Source organism: Chiloscyllium plagiosum, chromosome 7, assembly GCF_004010195.1.
Source record: "Chiloscyllium plagiosum isolate BGI_BamShark_2017 chromosome 7, ASM401019v2, whole genome shotgun sequence".
Lineage (NCBI taxonomy): Eukaryota > Metazoa > Chordata > Chondrichthyes > Orectolobiformes > Hemiscylliidae > Chiloscyllium > Chiloscyllium plagiosum.
Window position 1 is genome coordinate 61,194,345 of NC_057716.1, and position 17,924 is coordinate 61,212,268.

The 17,924-nt window shown below is 38.9% G+C and overlaps 1 protein-coding gene across 3 annotated transcripts; it reads right to left on the reverse strand.

Annotated features, from left to right (window-relative positions):
* Window positions 1–1,644: 1,644 nt before the first annotated feature.
* Window positions 1,645–8,540, reverse strand: LOC122552028 (pro-glucagon-like). 3 transcript variants are annotated; one of them, XM_043694587.1, is made up of 7 exons: window positions 8,441–8,540; window positions 7,604–7,707; window positions 5,905–6,048; window positions 3,956–4,075; window positions 3,502–3,636; window positions 2,904–3,062; window positions 1,645–1,879 (listed from the first exon to the last, which is right to left on the reverse strand). In XM_043694587.1, the coding sequence occupies exons 2-7, from the start codon at window positions 7,696–7,698 to the stop codon at window positions 1,843–1,845; spliced, it is 690 nt and encodes a 229-aa protein (XP_043550522.1). In that variant the 5' UTR covers window positions 7,699–7,707; window positions 8,441–8,540; the 3' UTR covers window positions 1,645–1,842. The 3 variants fall into 3 exon arrangements, with proteins under 3 accessions (XP_043550522.1, XP_043550521.1, XP_043550519.1); XM_043694586.1 differs by having other exon boundaries at window positions 3,502–3,639; window positions 5,905–6,045; window positions 8,441–8,539; XM_043694584.1 differs by having other exon boundaries at window positions 3,502–3,639; window positions 8,441–8,539.
* Window positions 8,541–17,924: the final 9,384 nt, after the last annotated feature.

Sequence of the window (17,924 nt, forward strand, 5' to 3'; positions counted from 1 at the left end):
ATGAGGTCTGATCAAGCTTTACACCCCATAGGGATAACTCAATTAAAACATTAATTTTTGGAAATGAACATGCTGGCTTGGACCTCAGTTTGCAATATACCAAATGAGTCAGAGTCAGAATGTCTCATTCACCAGTTACGCTAGTTTTACCTTCTGTGACAATTGAACACTATCTTCCTCTCTTTTTTATTAATTGTAATCTCCTTAAGATAAAGACCAACATTCTACTATTCTTTTCATCTCTGTACAAGATTTTGATGATTATGTACTTGGATTTCACTGGCGGCAAGACTTCCAACACTGACATGAGAGAAATTAATCCTTTTCAGACGGCTGCTGGCCAATTCAATCATTTCTGGCATCCCAGGAACACCACTGGGGAGTCCATGTGCAATTTGATTCCATTTCTTGTAAACTAAGTTAGATACTTGAGTTTAATAGTCAGTCAGATTTCTTGGTATTCAGTTTATTGTGGTCTGTATTTAGTGAATGCAGATCCCGAAAGCCAAGTGGTAGTCTTTGCATTTGCTATATTTATGATGATTAATCTAACACTTAACCTGTAAGGGGGGGGGGCATTTTGGGGTAATAATAGGCAGCATTGTTTGTCTCTCTCCTCAAATGCACTTGATGCTTATTGAGACTCCAGCAGCGGAGATTGGCTGCATTGGGACCTGGCTTGTCCTGAACTTATTTAGTAAGGTCCACTCTTGATGTGGTAGCTCAAAGCTGACAGGTGATAAATGGAATTTGTCACAAGGAACTTATTTGTGACTTCCTATGTTTCCCATTCCTTGATCCAAAGGAAATCTCACTCGGCAGCCAACAGGCCCTCAACATTTACGTTGTAAGACTTAGAGACTGTTTCTCATTACCGTATGGCCAGAAGATTGTTCAATGTTGAGACCGTTGGATTTGAGAGGACTGGGATTTCACAACATGATCTTTGAAAGTTCTTTTCTTGGAATTCAATTTCATGGTTGAATCATTGCCTTCACCAGAGGCACCATGGGTCTAGAATGTAGTACAGCATGAGCTCTGATTAATTTTCCCCATGTCCTGTTAATTGTATGTTATATGGGAAGTATGTTTATTTTGCATGATTATATAATGTGTGGGTGTCTTTTTTTATGTCTATAAACAATGTTTTTTTAAATTTGAATGTATTAAATGGTGCACAATGAATTATGTCTGTGATGTTATTAATAGCTAATCCAATTATGTTAAGTATCTGGTTTTGTTTGACTCTAAGTACCTAATTTAAAACTCAACATTAAGCTGCAGTTTCTGATTTTTGTCCCCTGAACTTGATGCAATGAAAGGTCTGTAAAACTGAACTTCAGATTCAGTGTCATAAAAAGCTTTATTCATGCTTATTATTTATGCCTTAGCAGTTTTGCATTAGTTAATAGTTTAAAACATGCTTTATTTCAAACTGGGACATCAGGCTTAAATTTTTAAAGACATTTCTATCTGAACAGAAGGTCTTAAAGAAATAGTGATTACTATTATTCATTCAAATAAATACAAATTAGCTTATAGAAAACATAATTTGCTGGAATAAGTCTAAACAGGTTTTGGTATTTTGTGCCATACAGAATTGTTGAGATAATGCTATAGCTCTCATACTAGTCACTTTAAGCATTCTTTTGTTAACATTTATTTACTTCAAATCCTACTTCAAAACAGCACATTACATTTTGAGTCAATTCTTTTGCATGCAAAGCATTATGGCTTCATATAACATTCTGTGTCATTTGCAGAACAAAAAGCTGTAAATATTTTATCAACATGTGGGCAATGTTGCAAGACAAAATGTTAAGTTGAAATCAGTTGCTTCCTTTACTCATACTCGTTGAAGAATTCTATTTCAGAGTTCCTGGGGAGAGAGCAGCAGTTAGATTCTTTGCATAATGATACTTGTGAAATTAAGGTGCATATAGACTCATGGAAAATATTGTCCAAATCAAGTAGTAAGTACAGTGCAATCTGGATATAGCTTCTAACCTTTTAAAATTGACAAATCTGTGTGCTCCAGTTTGGTAAAAATCAAATCATGAGGACTGTAAACAAGAATTCAAAACCCAGTGTTGTTAGAATTGGACTGAACTTGCAATGTTAACCACCTTTTGCATTCTGATTCTGACTCCTCGTTATCCAGTATTTCCTGTTTGGATTTCAGTTTTCCACTAAGATGTAGAAGCACAATTACATGGAATTGCCTTTTCTCACTTGGAAATTTTATCATAATGAGAGTTTAAAAGATAAGAACAGCTATTTAGGCAAGTTATGCACATGTCAATGGATTCCAAATTAAGCCATTTAAATAAAAACTTAATTAATTTGGTAATAACCTCTTAAAACTCAGTAACCCTGAGCATAGGTAATTGCTGTAACAATAATCATGGCGTCAGATTACGAATTTGCTATTGCATTTTGTTCATTTCAACAGTCATAAAATTTTGGCATTACACGTTAACTGATAAAAGCATTGCAAGTTTTAAAAGAAGGAAGTATTAAGGGGTCTCTTTCACAAGCAGCATCTATTCAATTTTAATGAGATAATTTTAACCTTTGAAATTGAAATCAAAGGATATTACATTTTTGTGCATTCAGCAACAAGCAATATGTGTTCTGTCAGTTTACCTTCCAAGGAGTGGAAGTGAAAATTAGTGCCATGTAAAGTGAAGCACAAAACTATCCTAAATGTCACGTAATGCTTCCAATTTCTTTTTCCTGGTTAACAGATAGCTCATGTGAGAGAACTGCCTTATATTATGTGTAATATGATCTTATTGGCTAACCCATTGGAATCACATGACTGAAAAACAAAGTTGGTGGACCTATTGAGTATTTGTTGTACATTTATTGGATCTGGTTTCCAGTAATTTCTTACTTCTTACCTTGCTTCAACAGTTTTGGAGTTTAAGAGCCAGTTCAAAAACTCCTTGGCAGCAATGGTGTCCAAAACGATATTAATTTCACTGGTGAAGGTACCATCAGCATGTCTTCTGTCCAATTCATCAGGAATCACTTCATTCAAAATTTCATCTTCTGGAAATCTAAAGATATAGAAAAATCTTTAGAACTCAAATAATCAATTGGATAAAAAATAGTTTAGCTCTCATGAAATGAATAGCCTTTTAGTCATAATAATGCAAACTTAGATCAGCAGCATAGCCAGTAGCATAAGAGCAACAATAACTTAAATTATGCAATACAATTCCTGCTTCAGCATATTTTTATCTGTAAGTAATAATTGTTCTAATGATTTCATGATGATAATGCGTGATGATATCTCCTACTTAACAATGAAACAACACTGTTGGCAATTTACTTGGAGGCATAAATGAAGATACATTATTTACAAAGTAATTGAAAAGTGATTTACTGTTCCTATTCAATATATTTGGTATAAAATGTTTCAAACATAATTACTAAACAATGGTGCAAGTGCTCAGTAAAAAAAATAGCTAATTGAAAATCATTTGAAACACTCACTCTCTTCTGCCACGTCCCTTTATTAGCCAGTTAATAAAGTCCTTTGCTGCCTTCTCCTCTAGATAAGATGTTATATCATTCGCGTAACTTCTTTCTGTGTGTCTGGTCGGTTCAACATGTCTCTTGGAAATGCCCCTGCTAAATGTCAACAGCATTTCTCTTTATATAATCCAGAATATCTACAATGATGTTAGCATGTCATATAAATTTTGTTAACACTAAACTTTATGTTAGTCATTGACATCCTGACATACTAAAATTAATAATGCATAAACCTTTACATGGTTACAACTTACATGTAACATAATCTATCACATGCTATGATAATGGAAGTTAATTATTGTGTAGTGATTTACCAATAAGGATGATGAGTGAAAGCAGCACCTTTCTCTGAGCTAAATGTTTCATTTTTACAAGATTAAGTCATTGAATCTCGAATGTTTGTGTAGCTTACCCACTTTGACGCTTGCTGTAACTTTTAAGTGAATCAACAAAGCGTTTTGCTTTGAAGTAGTCAGAAAGAGAATCTACATCACTTGTGTAAGTTCCTTCAGCATGCCTCTTGGTTTTGTCCCTGTTAAATGTAAATTAAATCGTATAAGTAACACTACAGAAGTTCTTTCCTAATAAATAATATCATATTTGTAGTTTCCAGAGTGTGATTATTGCAAATTAAAAAAGTAAACATAGCTCTAATTGGCCCCTTGACGCTGAATTAGATTTGTAATATTAATATCACAGAGTTAACTAGCAGTAAATGGAAAATTGGCTTATATCAGACAGAAATCATGAACAAGAGCTTTTCAAGTCAGGAAAAATTATAAGGAGAATACTTTAAAAGCTGACTTCCATTAATAAAGTTGATGATTAGTAATGCAAATCTTTTGGCTAACCCAGTTACTAATGCTAGATACCAAGCCGTACAATAGTGAAATATTACTGATAGAAGGGCTAATGAAACTGCAGTAGATTGAAGTGCTTAGGATTGATAATTCTGAAGTTTACAGTCCAATGTGTAGCTTTGCTTTTCAAAAATAATAGAAGTATTAAATTTTATGTGCATTGAGTGCAAAGAAGAAAGCAAACAATGAATTTCAGAAGTTGGACATTGTAAAACAAAGGTAGCAAATGCTGTACACATTGTGCATTTCAGTCAGCATATATGGAGAGAACAAATTCTTCCTTAGATAACTGCAGAGGCAGGAAAATTGAACATTAGAATATTAGAATATTAGAATTTTAAATTATCATGGAAACTGAATTAATGTTATCTAACTTTTTAAAAAAGGTAACAGTTGAAGTTTCCAAAATATTTAAGGAAATCAATGAAATTGATCTAGTAAAACTGTTCAGTGTGGATCAGATTTCAATTACAAAGGATATGAGATGGCAATGACTAATTGGTATAATCACTAGGCTATTAATCTAGAAACTCAGTGAATGTTCCCGGGGCCTAGTTTCAATTCCTGCCAAGGCAGACGGTGGAATTTGAATTCAATAAAAATCTGGAATTCCATTCCTTGGAATTATTTCGATCAATGTTGGCCACAAAATCATTTCGGATTTGCAGAACAACCCATCCGGTTCACTAGTGTCCTTTAGGGAAGGAGGTGAGGGGTCAAGTGTGAGGTTGTCCATTTTGGAAGGATAAATACGAATGCGGAATACAGGGTTAACGGTAGTGTTTTTAGTAAGGTGGAGGAGCAGAGGGATCTTGGGGTCTATATTCATAGATCTTTGAAAGTTGCCACTCAGCTGGATAGAGCTTGTAAGAAGGCATATGGTGTATTAGCGTTCATTAGCAGAGGGATTGAATTCAAGAGTCGTGAAGTGATGTTGCAACTGTACAGGACTTTGGTTAGGCGTTACAAGGGGACATAAATTTAAGGTGAAGGGTGGAAGGTATAGGGGGGATGTCAGGGGTGGGTTCTTTACCCAGAGAGTGGTGGGGGCATGGAATGCGCTGCCTGTGGGAGTGGCAGAGTCAGAATCATTGGTGACCTTTAAGCGGCAATTGGATAGGTACATGGATAGGTGCTTAAGCTAGGACAAGTGTTCGGCACAACATCGTGGGCCAAAGGGCCTGTTCTATGCTGTATTGTTCTATGTTCTATGTAGGTCTGCCATTCTTACTTGGTCTGGGCTACATATGACTCCAGACCCACAGCAATGTGACTGACTCTTAACTGTCCTCTGGACAATTAGAGATGGACAGAAAAAGTGGCTTAACCAGAGATGCCCATGTCCTGTGAGTAAATAAAATAAAAGAAAGATGCACATTCAAAACTTTAGAGTTTAAGAGTACTGACAGAAATCTGAAGGAGCTGTTTTCATCCAATAGATTAGAAAACGAAAGCATTTTTCAATGTAAGTCTTGACAAATCTTTATAGAAAATAGTTTACCCATTCCGTTTTGTGCTCATCAGCCATTGTACGAAGTCCTTAGCACGTCTATTATCCATATATTTACTGTAATCACTGGTGAATGTGCCTTCAGAGTGCCGTTTCACATCCTCCAATGGGATCGATTGTTTTTCCAATATACTGCTTGGAAATGTGTAGCTGTATGTTACTACATCTGTTTAACTGGAGAAGCTTATTTTAAAATTAATATTCCTACCTTAACAACACTACGAAAAGAAAAAGACTAATCATTTATTTAACTTTGTATTTGCAAAATTTCGCAGTGTTTGATTAGGTGCCATATTGGAATAGCATTTTTTTGAATACACAAAGCAATCACAATGTAAATTGTGCTTCAAGCTGTACTAGTTTCCTTAAGCTATGGTTTATATTTACATTCAAACACACTTACATCATCACAAATGTAAAATTTCCTATGAACCAGTGCAATTGGACAGAATAGTTTTGAATTTTCTTTGCATTAAGAAATGTTCATTAATCTACTTGAGAGTGGTAATCAGCTGCAGTTGTAGTGGTTTAGCTAAAAATTGGTTTACCACAAAAATAAGCATTTTAGCAAGACTATCTAGTTAATGCACCAATTTTAAGTCAATTGACATGTTTTTGGGAAATTATGCTAGTTTCATTGGTGTGCATTGGACAATTTTTTAGTAAATTAGAAACATGCCTTTATGCCTAAATAGGTACATCACTTTAAGAGTTTCTATTAATTGTACATCAGGGATGTGGTCAGCAGAAGCCTGTCGAACTCATTACTTAGATTATATGCTTGGTCAGTTTAGGGTGCGGCTGATTTTCCAGCACTATGTTTCTTAAACTACTGTTAAAGATTTCATAAATTTGATTTGTGCTGAATGTAATGTGAAAAAGTGCTGGATTTGCTGATTTCAGCCAAATACCTAGGAAGCATTTGGGCCATAATATTCAAATCTATGACCTCATTAATACATACAGTTCTTAAGCTATCAGTGCAAACAGATATTGTTCCAGCTATCCATTAATAAAGCAACATAAATAATAAACAAGCCTTCAACATACAAAAATCAATAAGGAAGAAGAATAAATTATATAAGCTCAAAAAGCACTGAGTTACTTGGCTTCTTATCCATTAGATTACCAGGCTTAGAGACAAGTATCCCAGACCTTGTTTTAACGTGGCTAAACTTATACTTACTTTAACTGCTGCCTGAATGATTGAAAATTCAGAACTATAGTGGATATGTGATATGCATAACTTTACTTCTTACATGCAACAACAGCGGGGTTATCAACAACCATCTGAGCAATAATATACAACAATAATGAAACTTAGCTTTTAGTGGATGTATATTTTCTATTTTATATATTCTGTAGTGAAAATGTGCTTGACTTTCTGAACAGGTGGTCAACTTGTGGAATGCAATTTACGTGGATATAATGAACTGTAGTATGGGATTTGTCTTAGCCTGCTTGGCACACCTTCCTCATTCCTGAAGAAGGGCTTATGCCCGAAACTTCAATTCTCCGGCACCTTGGATGCTGCCTGACCTGCTGCGCTTTTCCAGCAACACATTTTTCAGATTTGTAATAATGGTCAATTTACTACAATGTTCAATTTAAAGAAGTGAGTATTCAGCAAGGTTGCAATGTATGTAAATATATTAACTGTCACAGTTCAATTTTGAGGTTTATTTCCTACCTTGATGTTTCTTCTGTATCCTTCACTGGATTTTGACAACTGTTTTGCACTAGTATCAAAAGCAGCAAAATGGCAACGGAACCAACACCTTTCATTTTATTCTCCTGCACATAACATGCAGAATTTAAGTATAGATTGCATATTTCTGCTTTCACCAATTTTTACAACCAACAAGCTAAAGTATGAGTAAAGGTTTCAGAAAGGTTCACAGAAAACTGAAAAAATTGTATTGAGTTATGTAGGAATTATAACACAGAAACAGATTACTAATCCCAACTATCCATCTTTCTATTTATATTATTCATGAACAGTTGCCCTAATCTTGTGTGTCTGCCTTATTACCAATTTCCTTTATTCCCCATTCTCTCAAACCTGTGAAAGTAATTTGACCAATTTAATTAAAAACAGCATAACAGAAATAGGCACAGGAAATGTGAGACTCCAATTTTCATTAATACAAAAATTAGAACAGACGTGAATGACAGAAAGTGGCATTATAAGTCTGCTTAACAAACTAGATAAGAAAGATCAATTAAACAAACATCCAAGGGACAGTACAGTGGATTAACCAAATAAACCAAGTAAATAAAACCTTATTGCCAATAAGTCTGCTACAAAGAGGGGGACTGCAAGTAAAGCAATCCTTTTGATAATAGAACCCATACCTGTTTACAGTAGGGCATAGTAAGGTACAGACTTGAACCAAGCATTTCTAAAGTAATGTAATAGTACAACTTTGAGAAGTAAATAATTCACAAAACCAATTGAGAATAGTTTTGCAAATGCCTTCCTCCATTCAAATGCATATTCTCCCCACGCTTCTAAATTCATTCTTACCTTTTCGTGAATCACCTGAAATCTGAATAAACCTTCTGAAGAAGCCAAAGTTTCCCTTTCTCCAAGGTGTTTTGAAGCTTACCTGCATGTTGACCAAGATTTGATCCCTTTATATAATCAAAGGGATGATTGGGCAACATGGGTAAGAACATCGTCACTTCCATTAAAAAAAACACAATTTGTGCTGTTGTCATCCTCCTTTCTCTGACATTTTGGATTACCAATTGTTGAATCATCCTTTTTTTTAAACTTTGTTTTCCACCTGATTTGAAAGGTTTTAGGTAAATCACTTAGTAATATTTGATTTTTACTCTTCCGGATGAGTTCGTATTTTCCAAACAATTGCACACTTTTAACTCAAAGTGAATTGTGCATAACAAAATCATTCTGCTTCTTTACATTGTGAAATGTTTGTGTTCAGTGATTCTGGCAACATAAAGAGAAACTGTTTTAGTGAGAGCCAGGTAAAGACATCAGAGTTTGCTATTTCTGAAACTGGACAATACATTGCATCTAAGAAGAAAATTCCAGCTTTATTCAGATTATAAATAATTTACATACTGCACCTAAAAGGAAAAACTATTTCAGAACATTTGATTTTTTGCAATAATTTAAAATGATAACTATATTCCTTTTATATATTTCCTCATAAAATTACATGTTAATTTCAAAACACCGATTTCACATTACTGCTGGCATTCATCTCAATAAAAAGCCATATACTGCTGATGTTTTGATTCATTTTGTGAAAGATTATTCAGGGTTTCACGTTTTTCTGATGGAAAAGAAGTTTGATTATTGGAATAGAAAAGAAGTTTGATTATATCTAGACATTTTATGACACCAATTTTTGTTGTTGGAGTAGAATATTGATCAGTCTTGAATTTAAAGAATTCTTTTGAGTTGTTTATTATTTCCAACAATTCAATTCTACATTTGAACAGTCAAGTATGTAATTCAGTATAGAACCTTCCATTCTGGAGTAGAAGTTCAGTGGAGTAAGCATCATTTTAGCTTGTGGTCAGCTAATAAGATAGCATGCCTAAGGATCTTGCAGCAGGGTGTGACAAGATATCAGTGGAATTCAGAGGGTTGAAGGTCTTAGATTAGATTACTTACAGTGTGGAAGCAGGCCCTTTGGCCCAACAAGCCCACACCGACCTGCCGAAGCGCAACCCACCCAGACCCATTCCCCTGCATTTACCCCTACACCTAACACTACGGGCAATTCAGCATGGCCAATTCACCTAACCTGCACATTTTTGGACCTGGGAGGAAACTGGAGCACCCGGAGGAAACCCACGCAGACACAGAGTATGTGCAAACTCCACACAGTCACCTGAGGTGGGAATTGAACCCAGGTCTCTGGCGCTGTGAGGCAGCAGTGCTAACCACTGTGCCACCGTGCTGCCATTTTTAAAGGGCATAAAGATAGCTCTCATTTTCTGCCTGCCAATAATTTGCTGGACATTTGGTCTTGCAGCTGCATTTGTACTCTTTTCATCTGTCTCCCATTATGGATTCTCTGACCTCTTGCCAGTTCCCCACCAACCATCACATGCAGCTCCCTCACCTGGAGTGTCTGAATACAGATGGAGAGTGAAGAGTGGCCACACAGTTTGGTTACACTTCCTTGCAGTTTTTCCTTCAGCCCAACTGGGAAAGCAGGGCAGATCCATTTCCCAGGGAATACAGCAATGGTAGGAATCCCTCTTGACTGACCAAGGCAGCCAAGATTTAGGTGGCAACAGATGTCACCAGCCATGGAACCCGTAGAAGAGCTTGTTTAAGCACATTTCCAAACTGGCAAAATCTATCAGTTGGAAGGACAAAGGGAGCAGATGCATGACATACAAGATCCCTTCCAAGCTACTCACCATCTGCTTTGGAGCTATGTTGCCCTTCCTTCACTGTGGCTGGTTGAAAATCGTCAAACTCACATCTTATTCACTCATGGGATGTGAATGTCACTAACTGGAACAGCATGTGTTGCCCATTTCTAATTGCCTTTTAGAATATTGGTGAACTGCCTTCTTGAACCACTTAAGTCCATTTGCTATAGGTAGACCCACAATGCCATTAGGGGAATAATTTCACCTCCAAAACCCATTTGGGAGGGGAACAACTCTGTCCAGCTTGCTGCCTTGTAGCGTGAACATCTCCTTAATAAAATCTCTTGTTTCAAATACTGTGGATTCTAGTCCTTCTTGAAATGTAGTAAAGATCACTTCTATCTTGTAGGAGAAAGGCAGCAGATACACAGCAGATATAAAGGAGTTTCTGCAGTGCATCTTGCAGATGATACAAACTGCTGCTGTTCAGTATCCAGTAGTGGAAGGAATAGATGTTTGTGTATGTGATGCCAATCAAGTGGGCTGCTTTGTCCTTGATAATGTCAAGATTCTTGAGTGTTGATGAAGCTTCACCCATCCAGACAAGTGGAGAGTATTGCATCACACTCCTGACTTGTGCCCTGTAAATGGTGGACTGGTCTTTGCATGGCAGGAAGTGAGTTACTTGATGCAGGATTTCTAGCCTCTGACCTGCTCCTGCAGCCACTGTATTTATAAGGCTTGTTCAGTTATGTTTCTGTCAAAAGGTGTGTTGCTGGAAATGTACAGCTGGTCAGGCAGCATCCAAGAAGCAGGAGAGTTGACATTTCAATTATAAGCTCTTCATCAGGGCTCTTCATCATATTTGTGATGAAGAGCTAATGCTTGAAATGTCAACTCTCCTGCTCCTCAGATGCTGCCTGACTGGATGTACATTTCCAGCACCACACTTTTTGACTCTGATCTCCAGCATCTGCAGTCGTCATTTACTCCCAGTTCAGATTCTGGTCAATGGTAGCCACACCTAATGGCATTGTGGATGTACCCTCACACCAAGGACTGTAGTAATTTAAAAGGCAGCTCACCACCACCTTTTCAAGACACTTTGTGATGGACAATGAATGCTGACCTAGCTGGCAAGACCCATACACCATGACTGAATTAAAAGAAGCCACCTTCCTCATACTCCTTCTCATCAAGGAGTCAGAGAGGTGCCATCAATCACTGCCAGTAAGGAGAATTGACAGCCAGGGGCTTTGACCGAGGGAAAAATACTCTACTTCTCTGTCAGTGACCCTATCATTCACCTCCAGAAGGTGAGCTCAAGGAGGGTGCAATTTCAGAGGGCCCTCAGCAAGCCTGAGCCCTCTAGATCTCAGATGACCAGAATACAGCTGTCAAAGTCAGTTCTGACAAAGGTGCATAACATTTCACAGTGCCTGCAGCTGAGTCTTTGCATGGCTTGCTGGTGCTGCATGACAAGAGTTCTCTACAAGGCATTTCCCCCATTTGGAGAATGTGTTGTGAGGTAAGCATGCATCCCTGCAAAATTGAGTGCCTGTGGATTCTAATGTAGCATGCATTTGGGTTTGCTTGTTCCCAGACTTGCAGCATTTTTCTTTCTAGACACTAAAAGCCATGGGAAAATGCAACATTATGAAGGCAGTGTCCAAGTCCTGCTAACACTCAAGTCACAATATTGCCTGAGTAGCACACCAGCACAAGTGGGCTGCATTCCATTTCAGATTGGCCCACATGAGGATCACAATACAGCTGTTTAATGTGAAACTTAAAATTTAATTTGGCCACAAAAACATTCACACATACTGTGGAACTGTGACCTCCCAGCCAATAGAGAATCATTACCCACTGTAGAGATGTGGTAGTAGAGATGTTGTGATGCCTCATTCACAAATTGGAAACTGGTGGTGATAAGATTATTATGCCTTGTCACACCGTTTCCTTGGCTTTAATCACTGCATTTACAAGATCCACTCCCTCACCAACAGCATCATCTTCTTGTCTTTCCTTATCAGATGAGACATTGGGCTCTTCCGTCTCCCCCACAGCAAAATCATTTCCCTTTGCTGTGTGAGGTTGCACAGGGTGAAGCAAGTCAAAATGATCCTGAACACTTCTTCTGGTGTGTACTGAAGCACTTTGCCAGAGCAGACCAAGCAGCAAAACCTCGTTTTAATGGTACAATGTTGAGAAATGGGTAGCATTGTGCTCTTTGCACTGGTGTCATCAGGCAAGCTGTCTGTGAGTATCCTCTGTAATCAATGAGGAAACGCTGCAGGTCTTGAAGTGCAGCAAATGTTTATGGCACTGACAATTTGTTCAGGATGTAGAGAGAGGGTAGTGACAGCTCCTTGGACAGCCTACACATGCCTTGAAGGACTTGTTTCGTGTAATCACAGATCAACTGCACATTCAGAGTGAAACCCCTTTCTGTTAATGAATGCTGTTGGCTGAACCCTCTCAACACCAAACGTGTTCAGTCAGCGGTCTCTGCCTTGTGGGAATTCTATGATCGCAACAAACATCACAGCTCTAGTTGCTTGGTTCATCTGAATAGAGTATCTGTCACTTCTCAAATGCATTTATGAGTGTCAGATTAGGATATCCCACACAAGGCCCAGTTTACCCTTGGAAAGAGCCACTGGCAAGGAGGTTCAATGTCACTACCAATGTCTATACTACTGGTACTGGATTGCCTCCCAGTCCTAGTGGATGCTGGTCTTCTTGAAGGAACTGGCTTATGGCAGTGACACTGATCTCTGACATTCTAAGCTGCCTCTGAGACAATGTGCCACACTGCGGTGTATACTATTGAGTGTTTATACTCTCTGTTGCACAGGCATCTGCTATGTGACCTTTTGTATCCTCTTTTCAAGTTCTGGCAGCTGCTTTGCCTGACCTTGAGCCACCCTCCATCAGTTCCTCTGCACTTGCACCATAGCTATTTAAAATTCTGAGTTGACTTGCCCACCATCTAACAGAGGATTATCTATGAACAGATTGCAGGGCATGACCTGCCTACTACATCCTTTGAAGGCCTTCCTCATACCCTGATCACCTCTGTCCAATGGGAAACTCTACATTGTCATCCACCCATTCCCTGTGATCAATGCTATCCTGGAATTACTGTATCTCTCAATCTTCTCAAGCCTCATTCGAATACCCATGCTTTAACCTCAGATCATTTTACCCACCCTGTTATCAGCCGTGACCAGCTAACACAGACACTCAAGGTACCTAACAGTACTGTGTCATTGTGCTACAGCCCCCAAACCCTTCCCCATTGCCCCTTAATCTGTCATCCGTCATCCCATGCCCTCTCCCTGTCATCCCTGAACTTCTCTCAGTTACCATGACTCTCATGGCTATGGGAATACTATTATCAGTACTTCTCTTGCTCTTCCAAAAGACATTCTGGACCTGAGATTTCTAATATGGTATTGTTCTGCATGGTCCTCCCCATTATTTTCCCTCTGTTCCCTACCCCGCAGTACTCTCCAATGTACTCATTGTATTGTAGAGTCATAATGTGATACAACATGGAAACAGACCCTTTGGTATAATCAGTCCATGTCAAACATAATCCCAGAGTAAACTAGTCCCACCTGCCTGTGCTTGGCCTATTTGCTTCCAAATATTTCTTATTCACATACTTATCTAAAAGCCTTTTAATCATTGTAACTGTATCTGCATCTACCACTTCCTCTGAAAGTTCATTCCACACACAACCACTCTCTGTGTAAATTGACCTTCAGGATGTTTATAAATCTTTCTCCTCTCACCTTAAAAAATAAGCCCCCTCGTCTTGAGAATCCCCACTGTAGGAAGAAGACATCTGCCATTCACCTTATCGATAGCCCTCATGATTTTATAAAACTCTATAAGTTCACCTCTCAATCTCCTATGCACCAGTGAAAAAGGTCTCAGCCTATCCAGCCTCTCCTTATAACTCAAAGCCTGCATTCCCAACAGCAGCCTTATAAATATCTTCTGAACCCTCTCCAGCTAAATAAGATCCTTCTTATAATAGGAAGATCAGAACTGCACACAATCAACACTTTTCCTTCCTTCCCCCATGCCTCAGTAAGCAGTATCTTCCCTTCAGCAAATACCCTCCTCCAGATCCACGTTTACTGGGATCTCAGTGAAAGAAGACCTGTGGATCAATGTTGCTGTGATCACAGTGTAACCATAGGCAGGAACACATCTGGCCACGGTTCTGATTCAGTTTGCTCGTGACTATGAAGTTATCCTCTTCAGAAACAAAAACAGAAATTGCTGGAAAAGTTCAGCAGGTCTGGCAGCATCTGTGAAGAGAAATCAGAATTAACGTTGCGGGTCCGGTGACCCTTCCTCAGAACTCTGTTTGATTTCACAGATGCTGCCAGAACTGCTGACCTTTGTCAGCAACTTTTGTTTGTTTTATTGATTTACAGCATCCATAGTTCTTTTCAGTTTTATTTAGTTGACCAATTGTATTCACTTTTAACTCCATCCAATAAAAAACTCTTTTCCCACTTTGAGGGATTGCTTAAAGACTAACAGAATGTTGTGCATTTTCTTTAAATATACTCTCTGGTGACCCATCAACTTTTGCCCATCACCTTTGTGATGGGAATTAAATAGGAACTTGTAAAAAAAGACATTACAACAGGAGGCAGATGACACCTAACAAGCTCGGACTATATTGCACATTTTAGCAGGCAGGAACTTTGCCCAACCTAAGGCCTGTATCAGCCTTGGGAGCACACTAGAGAGTTTAAACAGTTTTCAGGACAAGACAAAGACCTAGGATGAAAGATTTCTGTTTATTGAACAAGAGTGAAATGTAAACAATGTATCCATGTGTGATCGCAGAGGCTATAGGTTGATCATTTTTGATATAGACAGACATGGATAGGACAGAGTTACAGACAAAATTTTGATTAGCCAGTCAGACTCTAGATCTGAGGTTGTTTGAATAAATAGGAAGTTAATCTGCATGTGTAAGGCCTTCTGTGGTCCATATAAGAGAATGATCACAATACACTTTGCCCATCCAATAGGACCATTCATCTCCTGTCTGTTAGCTTTAAAACCCCATTATGCTTGACTCTACACAATCAATCTCCACATTCATTCTCTCCATTCTGCACTTACATCTGTTGTCATCTTCATGCCCACACTAGCCCTTCCCATTTGTCCACAACTGATTTTTCCATTGCCATGATCCCTGTCATAGGAGTATCTGCTTGTGACTATTACATTGGAACTCCAAGTACATCCATCCAACTATCCACTTGTACTGAGATTTTGGACAGTTGGAAATAAAGACAGTGCAAGCAGTGACACTGTAGTTAAGTGGGTGCAACCTATTCCATTGTGCACAAGCTCAAATCAAAGCAAAGCATTCTGAATCTTGAAATGTTGAAAGGAGGACAGAAAATGCTGGAAATATTATCTAGGTCATGGATTATCTTTGAGGGGAGCAACAGAATTGATGGGTTGAATTTTCATCACCACATTCCTGACGTCAAGGATGGAGATAGATGCATGCCTCAAAATATTGACATTTGCTTTGTGACAGACTCAAGATACAGTTGTTAATGCAGACAATGTTAAACTAGAAAGCAGGTGTGCAAACTATCCAACCTCTTCAGCACCTGTGGAAACCAATTACATACTAGCCAGCCACGGCCCTGGAGTGAATTTAAAAATACTTAAGAATTTGATGCAGTTGGAGAGTAATGCTGGAGGCAGGTGTCAGAAGATATCTGTTGCAGATTACTTGATGGAAAGTGTGCTTAGAGTGGAAACCAGTCATGGTTCTCCTTGAAATCTTCATCACTCCTAAAAGTGTCAACATGTCAAAAGAAGGCTCAGCATTTGGAATGGAGGTTCCCTTGGCACTGTGCAAGTGGTAGAGAATGAGAACACTCAAAGCTCAGGTCTTGAATGGCTATTAAGGGGCAGAAGAGCAGGGAACAAGTTTATGAAGTACAGCTGAATGGACATCGGACTAAAAGGAAGATTGCATTTGAGAGTGGGGACCTGGAGTGTCAGATTCTGAGACCAGAGGTGTTGACGAGCAACACGTTCTGAAGGAAAATACCAAACTCTAAAACTTGGAGGGCACAGGAGAAGAAGACAGGACAGGGAAGCAATGAATACTCAATCTGCAAATCAGCATCCAAATGTGGACATGGAGCTTCATAAGATAACAGAAACCCAGTGCTCCAAAGACCTCGCATCTATAACGCTGACTGACTGGTCATCATGCTCTGCCAATGGCCAACAAAGTCATTATGGCCCTGAACCTCTCTGCTTCTTGATCCCCTCCAAGGATCAGCTGCAGATCTGAGTGGCACCTTCCAAGTGGCTGCTCATCACTGTGTCTTGCAGGCTACTGATGCCCACTTTGCAAGAGCTGAGCAGTACATTCATTTATTTCAGAAGCAGAATCACTGACAGAATAGGCATTGGGTTTCACCATCATTGCTGGATTCCCCCAATGTGCAAGGCACCATGAATTACACCCACGTGGCCATCAAGAGATCCTGTGATTGACCACTCACATCTATCAACATGAAGGACTTCAACTCCCTCAATGGTCAATTTCTGACCACAAGAACTTCCTGTACATACGTAGACATTTTCCTTGCAGCTACTATGACTTCTCCATCTTCTATCAATTGATGCTTCTTCAAATCTTTACTCCAACTTGTAAAATCTATAGATGTGAAAGGGTGTAGATATATAGTGTTCTATTTAGATAGAGATGCGGAGGCAATACAGAAAATGCCACTTGTTTAGTAGAACAATAATTGAGCAGGCCATTTGACCTCTGAAGGTAATTAGACCACTGGTTGGTACCCTTCTGCAAGGTGTCAGCCATTGTGGAGTTTTGTTGTGTTTGCTATAACATGACCCTCCAGTGAACCTTCAGTATGATGAGGCTCTGGAAGGAGTGAGCTCATTGGAAAAGGAGAGAGAGGAGGAAGAGGTAATGGCAAAGAGAGATGATACCAAACAGGAAGGTGGTCTCACATGATTTCTGGATGCAAAGGACTAATGCAGTTGTCATGAATGCCAGTGATCACCCTACTCATGAAAATTTAAAATCTTATCCAGGATGAGTGCCATAGCATTGGGAAGGAAGGGAATGTGAGATAACCAGTGTTAATACTGAGTAGTGGACTCAGGTTGAAAATCCATTCACTTAATGAGCAATGAAAGATGCACATAGAACATAGAACATTACAGCGCAGTACAGGCCCTTCAGCCCTCGATGTTGTGCCGCCCTGTCATACTTTCAGTAGTCTGGAAGTCGGTTGTAAGTTAAATCAGGAACTGAAATTGGCCTGTCGCAAAGATGTTACTACAGTTGTTATGGGGGATTTCAACATGCAGGTAGACTGGGAGAATCGGGATGGTATTGGACCTCAAGAAAGAGACTTTGTGGAGTGCCTCAAAGATGGATTCTTAGAACAGCTGGTGCTGGAGCTTACCAGGGAGAAGGCAATTCTGGATCTGGTATTGTGCAACGAACCGGAATTGGTCAGGGACCTCGAAGTGAAGGAGCCATTGGGAAGTAGTGACCATAACACAATAAGCTTCAATCTGCAATTTGAAAGGGAGAGGGTACAATCGGT